An 11,581-nucleotide genomic window follows, 5' to 3' on the forward strand; every position below is an offset into this window, starting at 1 on the left:
GAAAAATTCTGTCTTATAAATCATTCTGTATCTTAGAAAACCAAGCTTTTCAACTATGAACCACCACAACAAAGTTTCATTTTTACCACCAGTAAAATATTTATTAGAATATCGTAACTGTAAAACGTTAAGAGACATAGAAAATTATGTACAGACTATCAGAATAAGAAACCCTGCATTAAAAAACTTTGCACTGTCTTTATCAAAAAACACTAATATTTTATAGATAATCAGACAACAGCCACTTGTTCTCAGAATGAGTCTCTTTTTAAACACTAGAAGTTTAACTAATATAGCGTCACAAATGCCTCTAGTCAGAGCCAAAAGCCACGATGCTGGCAAAGGAAAAGTAGTAAGAGGCATGGATGAACAAAACAGTAATGTTCAATTTACCCACTCTTCATTCAGCTGCAAAGACAGTCTGAACAATAGTTATCATTTAGAAAACAAAAATGAAAAATACCAACTTGACAGACGCTTTACTTTTACCCAGATATTCACAATTTTTAAAAGAGAAATCAGTGCCTCATGTGACTTCGCAGAAAATAATCTGAACACACAATTTGCATTCCTAGTGAATGATGAAGTGTATGGTTCAGACTTCATTCACTTAATGACATGAAAACAGGAACATCCTCACACCTGTTGATAACAAAAGCAAAGTGATACTGAATGTTTGCATGTTTAATATCACATCTAATTCTTCCCTTGAAAATTTTCATAAAATAAGAGGCCCAATGATGAAAAATTTTCATGAAAGTTCTAACAGTTTACCAACATTATCTTTTAAATATGCTGTGTCCTAAACTGGTACAACTATAATGAAATAAAAATAATTCTACTTCAAGGAAAACCTAAGAACCTTTAAAATACATGACTATAATTCCTTAGACACAAGAACAAAATGGCATTTTTAATGGTCCAGGAAGGCAGCTGTCAGAGCTCATGATGCAAACTGAAGGTCCCATCAAAGGTGTCAGCTTCCAATCACCAATCTGGGGAGATCTAGGCCTCACGTTATAAAACTATGATTTTGGTAAATATAAAACACACATTTTTTTTCCTCAGATGTATTCTAATATATAGCGCACATTTCCCAAAATGGAAGTATTATAAAAAATCATAATTTTGAAATAAACAGTTCAAAGTATGAAATTAGTGATTTGTTCTATACTAAGTCAAAAGTATGTTTAAAAATAGTTAAAATGGGAAATTCTATGTTAGCTATATTTTGCCACAGTTAAAAAAAAAAAGAACTCTACACATTCCTATATGGAGGAATGGGGAATGGAGACAATGGGGTGGGGTGGCAGCCAGAGGACCTGAGGCTTCTTTTAGAACTGATGACAGTGTCCCAACATCAAACGTGAGGATGGCTGCACACATCCATGAACATACTAAAAACACTGAACTGTACATCTACATGGGCAACCAGTATGGCACATGAACTACATCAAAAAAGCTATAAAAAAAAGAATAAGAATGATTTTAAAATACAAGAGTAAATTAAGGCTCGGCACCTGTGGCTCAAGCGGCTAAGGCGCCAGCCACATACACCTAAGGTGGTGGGTTCGAATCCCCAGCCCGGGCCCGCCAAACAACAATGATGGCTGCAACCAAAAAATGGCCGGGCGTTATGGCGGGCACCTGTAGTCCCAGCTACTTCAGAGGCTGAGGCAGGAGACTCGCTTGAGCCCAGGAGTTGGAGGTTGCTGTGAGCGTGATACCATGGCACTCTACCCAGGGGGATAGCTTGAGGCTCCGTCTCAAAAAAAAAAGAGTAAATTAAAAGAAAAAATATAAACTGCCCCTCACTTCTGGTTCTAGACGTGCCCCTGCCTCCCCCTCCCCCTGCACACAGCTAAGAACCCACCATCACGCATGAAAAGGTAGAGAGAAGAGGGCAGAGCAGGTAAGGGCCTTGCACTGGGGGACACAACAGTGAGCCCCCAGTTTTGTTTCTTTTTGCCTCGTACATTCCGTGTCTCGTGCTGCAGAGGCAGCCACCAGAAAAAGCAACAGACCCAGATCAAAACTCGCCCTAAGAGAAGCCTCGTCTCTCTCGCCAAAGACCCAGGAAAGGGGCAGCCTAGCAGGACAGAAAACTGACACTAACTACACTACCCCACCCAGACATGATGGACAGAGCACAGCCCCACTCCACACTGCCCAGTCCTAAGGAGATGCCTTCCACTGCCCAGAGGGTGTCAGGGAAGAATAGCAAGAGGCAGTTGGGGGTGGCAGTTATCATAGGGTGCATGAGCAAGGGGACCCAACCTTCACTTCTGTTAAAGATGAAATTTCAGAAGTTTAGTTTAAAGACCTAATTGGCCTTTATGAGTCATTGGTGAATCAGGCAGCACTCTACGTGGGAAAGGCAGCCCAGTAACTGAGCGGCAGAGGTGGGCTTTGCAGGCAGAAAAGGCCGGAGACCTGCCATTTGATCCTACAATTCCGCTACTAGGTATATATCCAGAAGACCAAAAATCACATTACAAAAAAGATATTTATTCCAGAATGTTTATTGCAGCCCGATTCATAATTGCTAAATCATGAAAGAAGTCCAAGTGCCCATCCATCCACAAATGGATCAATAAATTGCGGTATATGTATACCATGGAATATTTTGCAGCCTTAAAGAAAGATGAAGACTTTACCTCTTTCGTGTTTACATAGATGGAGCTGGAACATATTGTTCTTAGCAAAGTATTTCAAGAATGGAAGAAAAAGTATCCAATGTACTCAGCCCTACTATGAAACTAATTTATAGCTTTCATATGAAAGCTATAGCCCAAGAATATGGGGAAAGGAGAGAGGGAGGGGAGGGGGGAGGATGGGTGGAGGGAGGGTAATTGGTGGGACCACACCTATGGTCTATCTTACAAGGGTACATGTGAATCTTTCTAAATGTAGAACATAAATGTCTTAACACAAAAACTAAGAAAATGCCACAAAAGCTATGTTAACCAGTTTGGTGAAAATATTTCAAATTGTATATAAAACCAGCACACTGTACTCCATGACTGTATTAATGTACACAGCTATGATTTAATAAAAAAATAAATAAATAAAAATTAAAAAAAAAAGAAACAAAATGTGGATTGGTTGGTTCAAGGTTACTTTCATAGCTTTAAAGCAGAGGGGACTTTCTTACCACACTGGCTCAGAGTGACTGGGCCCCTAATGATTGGTTGCTATCAAACTCCTGTTTTGTGGAAAATTGGCCTAATTTTAAGTTCAGTTTGAGTCAGTAGCACCTAGCACACGTGACTCTGTTTTGCCTAGGTAGTAAATAGTACTCAACACCCCTAAACAGCAGAGATAAGGCAACCCTACCCACCCATGCCAGAGGAGGCCTCTCCACAGGTGGGCACTCTAACCACCTTTAGAGGTGACAACCGTCTGCAATGCCAGAGGAGGCCTCTCCACAGAGGGGAGAAGGCCTCTCCACAGGTGGGCACCAACCACCTTTAGAGGTGACAACCCATCTGCAATGCCAGAGGCGGCCACAGGAGTGCAGTACCCAGGCATCCCACCACCCCTTTCCCAGCCAAGGTGGGTCAGCAGAGTTCAAGACAGAGCCTAACTCCCAGCTAGGCCCAGCAGCAACACCACACTCTCCCCTCACCTTCCCCAGGTATCATGAGGGCTATGTGGAGACCTGGCTCTTTACCTCTCCGGCACCCCCACATTCTACTCCCACCACCAAAGTGGCAGCAGAAAAAGCCTGATGAGACAGAAAATTTAAATAAGCTCCACAGCCTCGTAACATAATACCCAAAATGTCCAGGACACATTTGAAAAATCATTCATTATACCAGAAACCAGAAAAATCTCAACTTGAATAAAAAAGAAAGTCAACAGATGTCAACATCAAAATAACACAGATACTGAAATTACCTGACAAGGATTTTAAAATAGCCACCATAAAAACATCTCAATGGGTAGTTACAAAGTCTCAGTAACAATGAGCTATTATGAAGAAGAATCAACTAGAAAATTTTGAAACTAAAAAAATTAGTGGATAGGCTAAACAGCAAAATAAAAAAGACAGGAAAAAATCAGTAAAGTTTCAGACAGAACAGTAGAAACTGCCCAGTCTGAACAGAAGATGGTCTTAGAACAAATGAGCAGAAACCCAGGATCCTTTGGGACTATAAGGTGCCACCCAGGTCACAGGTGGAATGGAAGAGAGCAGTGTACTCGAACAGTGATGCCGGGAGCGTCTCACACAGGACAGGTGGGAGATGCAAAAGCCAGCAAGGTGCACAAACCCAGATAGGACAACCCTGAGAGATCTGTTAGGACATAAAGCCGTCAACTACTGCAAACTACACAGAAAAAAGGAGCAAAGGAGGGAGGGCAAATCACACCTATCTCAAGAAGAATAAACAACTCAAGTGACCTCAGATTTCTCATCAGAAACTATGGAGGCCAGAAAGAAGTCATATAACATTTTCAAGGGTTTAAAAAAAGTCAAACCCAAATTCTGTATACGGTAAAACTATCTTTCAGGAATTAAAGAGAAACAGAAACAATCTCAGATGATGGAGAACTAAGAGAATTTGTCTCCAGCAGATGCACTTTTTAGATTAGTCAGGGAATGGCTAGGGAGTTCTTGAATCTGGACAGAAACAAGAAATACTAGAAAACCAAAAAATAAGGAAACAACAGAAAGGTTAAATTATGGTCAATATAACAGGCTTGCTTTCTCTATTTCCCTAAATTATGTTTGAAATACAAAATAAAAAACTCTAACACTCTGATAAGTGGTTCTAATTGCAAGGAAAGTATTTAATACTTTAACATACGTAATATTTACATACGATTTTACAAAACAATCGTATTACCAATGGAGGATAAAGGAACATAAAGAGGTAAAGATCTTACATTTTACTCAAATTGTTAAAATAGGGACAACAGTATACTGTGATGAGTACATATAATGTATTTCCTAAAGTTATCACTATATCAAAGAGATACACTGAAAAACACTACAGATAAATAAAAATGGAGTTTCAAAAAAAGTGTTCAAGTAACCAATAAGACAGGAAAAAGAAAACAGAAAACAAACAATAAAATAGCAGACATAAGTCCTAACATATCAAACATTACACTGACATAATGTTGTAAATACAACAGTCAAAAGACTGGCAGCGGATAAAAAAATGAACCAACCATATACCAACTATGAGAACTTCGATTCATATACAAGTGGGTTGAGATTAAAAGGATGGAAATTATATAGCATGCAAACACTAACCAAAGGAGATGAAGAGTGGCCATATTAATGTCAGATCAAGTAGAATGAAAAGTTACCAGAATCAGACGAGGGGCCTTCATGATTGACGATCAAAGTGCCAATCCATCTAGAACACAGCAATCTCAATGTGTCTGCACCAAACCACAGAACTACAAGATACCTGGAGCAAAACCCGATAAAACTCTTAAAGAGACATAAACAAACCCTTAAATACAGATGGGGAGACTTCAACAACCCACTCTTAGCAGCTGACCAAACATCACACGGTAGACAGGCAGGGGTACAGTTAAGATTCAACAAAATCCTCAACCAGGGATCCTCAAACTTTTTAAACAGGAGGCCAGTTCACTGTCCCTCAGACTGTTGGAGGGCCAGACTACGGCCCCCGGGACCAGTCAGCTGCTAAGCAGGATAGATAGAGGCAGCAAAAACACCCGGCGGGCCGTATAATTGTCCTCCGAGGGCCACGTCTGACCTTCGGACCATAGTTTGAGGACGCCTGTGACAACTAACAAGTTCTAATCAACATTTCAGAAGACTCTACCCAACAACCACCAAGTAAACACACTTTTCAAGAGCCAGGGGCAATTTACCAACATACACAGTATATCTGGCCATAAAACAAAACTGTTTCAAAATTAAAACTATAGTGTGTTCTCTGACCACAATGGAACCATGTTAGAAATCAGTAACAGAAGCAGGGCGCAGTGGCTCACATCTGTAATCCCAGCACTCTGGGAGGCTGAGGCAGGTAGATCACTTGACTTCAGGAGTTGAAGACCAGCCTAAACAAGCACAAGACTTCCTCTCTACTAAAAATAGAAAAACTGTGGCAAGCACCTGTAATCCCAGCTACTCGGGAGGCTGAGGCAAGAGCATTACTTGAGCCCAAGACTTTGAGATTGCTGTGAGCTAGGCTGATGCCATGGCACTCTACCCAAGGCAACAGAGTAAGACTACCTCTCAAATAAAAAAAGAAAAGTATATGTTATTGCAATAAAATAAAGCCTAACTTGAAAAAATAATGTAGAAGCACAACTTCTGGTCCAAAGGGCACGAATCATCCCCCCCCCCAGCTTCTCCCCAGGTGTTTGGATGTAGACCGGTTGATGAGGCATCACCCACCAATGGAGAGTCTGAAAGCTGGTAAGACAATGGGGGGAGGGGGGAGACTGGTGGGACCCGGGACTGGGAGACACACAGACCACAGGAGCTCATGTGCTCCCACCCAGCAAAAAGCCACAAAGGCCCAAAACTCCTAATCCTCAACGGAGCACAAGAAAGGAGCCAGGAAGGCTCATCCTACCTTCCCACCAGGGACAGAAGGACCACTAACAGCATGAGGAGAGCCCAGCATTGCCAACAAGACAGACTGATGAGGAGTCAGCAGACAAGCCTTCCCGGTCCCGAGATGCCCCTCCCCACCACGGCACATATGGGGAGGGAGCACCCCCTTATCACCTCCCCAGCACCAGTAGAGGCCACTTAAAGTTCCACTGGCACCATATAAATAAACCAAGCAGACCAAAGATCATAGCACAAAGACTTAGAAAATTAAACTGTCACTGGAACAAGAGCCCACAAATATAGGGCAGGAATAAATCTAATAAATCCTGTATTAAAAGCATTTGTTCTGTAAAATTTGGATTCAGTCAAAAAGCCACCACATTCAAGAATCTAAAAGGTCACTTGTGTCCCGAAGACTGCAGTTTCCCCACAGTCTAAACAACACATAGGAAAGACTGAAGAGAAAAGACGAACCCAAGGGAATTATGTAACACCAGGATAAGACCTACTTTTCCTGTCACTGGAGTCCAAATGATGACGAGAAAGAGTGCGAAGAAAGGAGTGGTTGAACAAATAGTGACCAAAACTCCATAAATCTGGTCAAAGACAAAAACCAACAAGAAGATTCAAGAAGCTTCATGAACACCAAACAAGATAAACCCCCCAAAATCCATGATAAGACACATTATAATTAAACTTCTGAGAACTAAAGACAAAACTGAAAGTAGCCAGAGAGAAATAACACATTATCTACAGGGCCGATGACAGTGGTTCCTAACCAGAAAGCTTGGAGGAAAGAAGGAAGAATACAAGATTTTCCAAATGCTAAGAAAAGGCCTGTTAAGGAATTCTACACCCAAAAAAACTATCCTGAGGGAGGAAGGGGAGATAAAGACATTCTCAGATGAAAAAAAATTTAAAGACTAGTTATAGGAAGTTTTTTAAACAGAAAGAAAACAATAAAGGCAGAATTCTGCATCATCAAGGAGGAAGAAGAGAAAAGATACAGGCACAAGCACTAGACTATCTCCATCATCAGCTTTAAAAATCATATTCGATGACTGAGACAGAAATCATAACACCATCTGATCCTCGGCACATATTTAAAGTGGGAACCTAAATGAAAGTGGGGTTTCCACATTTTACTGGCAGTAGCGCAACTGACACCAATACACCATGGTAATATACCCAGTCTTATTGTAATCTCCAGAGCTCACACTATAAAAACTATACAAAGACTTAAACTCAAAAACAATATACAGGCTTGGCACCTGTAGCTCAGTGGTTAGGGCGTCAGCCACATCAGGGCTGGCAGGTTCGAACCCAGCCTGGGCCTGCTAAACAACAATAACAACAACAACAAAATAGGCAGGCAATGTGGCAGGCACCTATAGTCCCAGCTACTTGGCAGGCTGAGGCAAGAGAATAACTTAAGCCCAAGAGTTTGAGGTTGCTGTGAGCTGCGACACTACAGCACTCTACTGAGCAACATAGCGAGACTCTGTCTCAAAAAAATAATAAAACAGGGTGGCAGGAGCAGGGTGCCAGCCCCATATGCTGGAGGTAGCAGGTTCAAACCCAGCCCCGGCCAAAAACTGCAAAAAAAAAAAAATAATAATAATAATAAAATAAAAATAAAAAACAGGGCAGCGCCTGTGGCTCAGCTGGTAGGGCGCTGGCCCTATATACCGAGGGTGATGTGTTCAAACCCAGCTCTGGCCAAACTGCAACAAAAAAATAGCCAGGCGTTGTGGCGGGCACCTGTAGTCCCAGCTAGTTGGGAGGCTAAGGCAAGAGAATCGCCTAAGCTCAGGAGTTGGAGGTTGCTGTGAATTGTGTGACACCACAGCACTCTACAGAGGGCAATAAAGTGAGACTCTGTCTCTAAAAAATAATAATAATAAAAACCACTACAGAGATACCAAAAAAGTGTCCAACTAACCCGAAAGATAGCAAGAAAACCATAGCAATAGAATGAGAACAAACAGAAGGCAAATAATAAAATGGCACCCTTAAGTTCAACTGTATCAATAATTCTCTCAAATGTAAATGATCACTATACTAATCAAAAGTCAGAGATTGGCAGAGTGGATAAAAAACATGGCCCAGCAAGGAACTCACTTCAAATTCAACATAGGTAGTTTAAAAGCTAACACTATGGAAACAACCCACAGAAAGCATAAGTGGGTGAATTAATCTACTAAAGAAGAGTTCAGGGCAAAGAAAATTACCAGAGACAAAGAACATTACATTAATAATAAAAGAAAAATCCACCCAAAAGATATAAAGATAAGTAACAATAGAGGGTAAAATACATGAAGCAAAAACTGAGAGGCTCAAATTGTAATGCAAACCTACTTTGAAATAGTTGGTATACTTCCATATAATCAACTAAAATTAACCTGGGAATTACTAATGCAATTACTCTTTAGGTAACAGCAAGGAGGAAATGAGAAACAGTTCTGGAGAATCCACTTCTGGCCACACACTGAAAGAGGGTACCTGACAGAGGTTCTCCTCAACAAAGCCCTGAGAAAAACACAAACCTCACTTCACAGATGAGGACATTGTGGCTTAGAGGTTAAGAAAGTCTCCTAAAATCCAACAGCTACTAGTAAATGAACCAGGATGCAAACCAGCTCTGTAACATCACAGCTATAAGCTACAGTTCCTCAAATAGCTGGAACCAAGAATTATTTAAAAACTCAAATTCTTAAGCGACTGAATACTGAGTGAAATCTACTTTGTTCTCCATGTATTAAAAGTTAACTGCCTGTACAAGTCCTCTGGAATAAAATAAAATTTCACGAACTCCAAGAATACTCCGTTTTAAAGTCCCTTTTATAAAACATTCTTTTGCTTGGGTGAGAAATAAATATGAGCCAAATCCAACCTAGGGTATAAGACTTCCATTTTAAACCAAACTGTACTTTTTATTTCTACAAACAAACCGTGGCCCCACTAATCAATTTAACCTTTCTAAATCTGCATTCCCCACTCCTAAAAGCAAAACGTCTCGTTAGCAAAAGGCACTGTGTGTGTCCATGTCTGGAAGTGTACTGAGCACGCCTTCCAGACATCTGCACTTCGCCTCGGTGGAAATGAGTCCTTCGAGGTGTATTTCCAATACTAATTAAAAGTTGTTCGCGGTTTTCACCGTGCGCCAGGCCGCGCAGGAAGTTTAGCACCCGATTCCTCCCGGGAGAGGGGCGACGCCGCACCCCGGGGAGCGGTACATCCACCGCGACCCCGAACCAGCGGGCCAGCCCAGCCCCTCGCTCCGGGGACGCTGCCCGCCAGGCACCGCCCGCCTGCACCACTCAAGGAGAGTGAGGAAGGGGCGGAGACCCGGCGCCCGCTGCCCCGTTACCTGCTGTGCCGGGCGGCCCCCGGCCCGGGCCCCGCGACACTGTAGTAGGCCGCGCGTTTGCGGTTGGCTGCGGCGGCCGCCGCGGCGCTGCGCACCGGGTACAGAGGTATCTGGTCGGCCATGCTCCAGTTGCCGAACCGGGTCCCCTCACTCGGCCGCCTGCCCCGCCTGCCCCGCCTGCCCCGCCCTCCCCTCAGGGCCACCCGGCGGAGGCGTCGCCCGCGCACCCTACCCGCCCCCGCCACGCGTCGACGCATGATGACGTCACTGAGCGCCGAGGGCGTGGCGCGGGGGGCGGCGTGGCGTCCCAAGGCCCCACCCCTCCAAGCGCCGGCCCTTGATGAGGCCCCCCGAACCCCGCCCCGCCGAAAGGCCGGGTGATGACGTCACAGGGCGTGGCGTGAGCGCAGGAGGCGTGGTTTCCTAAGGCCTCACTCGGCTGCGCCGGAACCCGTGACGACCTTGAGCGTCCGGGGCAGGGGGCAAGAGGTGCCCTGTCGGAGTGCGCTGGTGGGGCGTGGGGCAGGTGGGCCCGGTGGGGTGAAGGGGCATCTGCGGGTGGTGCCTGCAGGTCTGCGGGAGACCCAGGGGAATACGTCCGACCCTAGGAGACCCCCGGGTGGCCCTGCGCCCCACCCGAGGAGACTCCCTTTGCGTGGACTTTTGGTGCCACTCTGGCCTCGCGTGGGCGCTGAAGGCGGCCTGGCCGCGCTCCTCAGGTCCCACATTTCTTGTCCCCTGTCTGCTCTCACCGGGGTGGACTCTGCTCTGGCGACCTGTTTTTCGGTCTCTCTCTGGTCCTTGTTACTGCTGTGCCTCCCCAGCGTTCGGTCCTGGTTGGAGGCCCGGGTCCACGGCCTCCTGAGAAGCCCCAGGCTACCAGGAAACCACAGTAGGTCGCAGGTGGTGCATTTGTTCAGCATGCAAACCTAGGCGGGCCAGCCTCATCGAGCCTCTTGAGTGGACCCACCTGCCACGCAGCTCCTGGACTTCTCTGTGTTTCTGGTCTGTTAACTTTGCTCCTTTGTCAGCGTTCCTGGGTGTTACTCCATTTTCAAAACTTAAATACCCATATGACTACTCGTTTGAAGCACAGTGTTGGACAGAAGGTTCTAGATTATAGGGTTATCTTGACTAAGGTCTGTATGTTACTTTCTCATTAAAAAGTGTCCATTTTTTTAAATTAATGGATAGTCGTAATTCGTTTCTACCATTTTCTGAATACCAATGTGCTTCTTAGCTCTTGCTGTGTGAAGTGAATGTATACCATTCCATGGACACTGCTTTAAAAGGACACCAGTGACCTCCTAATTATTGAACGAACTTCTTCATTCTTCCTCTACCTCAGATGCACTGCCTGAAGTGGCCATTCTTGCTATTTCCTCCCCACCATTCAACGACTGACTGTTCACACTGTTTCCTCATCCACCATTCAACAACTGACTCAGTTCACACCATCTCCTCACCTACCACTCCTCAACAATTGACTGTTGACACCATCTTCTCCCCCTCACTCCTCAACCATTGACTCTGTTCATACCATCTCCTTCCCCACCACTCCTCAACATCTGACTCTGTTCACACCATCTCCTCACCCACCACTCCTCACAACTGACTCTGTTCATACCATCTCCTCCTCCCACTCAACATCTGACTCTGTT

The 11,581-nt window shown here is 44.2% G+C and overlaps 1 protein-coding gene across 2 annotated transcripts in view; it reads right to left on the bottom strand.

Annotated features, from left to right (window-relative positions):
- The window catches only part of ATP9B (ATPase phospholipid transporting 9B (putative)), a 244,444-nt gene extending 234,365 nt beyond the window's left edge, over nucleotides 1-10,079 (bottom strand). For both annotated transcript variants that reach the window (XM_003788391.3, XM_003788390.3), the window contains exon 1: nucleotides 9,921-10,079. In XM_003788391.3, the coding sequence (XP_003788439.1) occupies nucleotides 9,921-10,042 (122 nt within the window). In that variant the 5' untranslated portion in view covers nucleotides 10,043-10,079. The remainder of the gene's footprint in view (nucleotides 1-9,920) is intronic.
- Nucleotides 10,080-11,581: the final 1,502 nt, after the last annotated feature.

This window comes from Otolemur garnettii, unplaced genomic scaffold (assembly GCF_000181295.1).
Source record: "Otolemur garnettii isolate 467f Iridium unplaced genomic scaffold, OtoGar3 scaffold00027, whole genome shotgun sequence".
In the NCBI taxonomy this organism is placed as follows: Eukaryota; Metazoa; Chordata; class Mammalia; order Primates; family Galagidae; genus Otolemur; species Otolemur garnettii.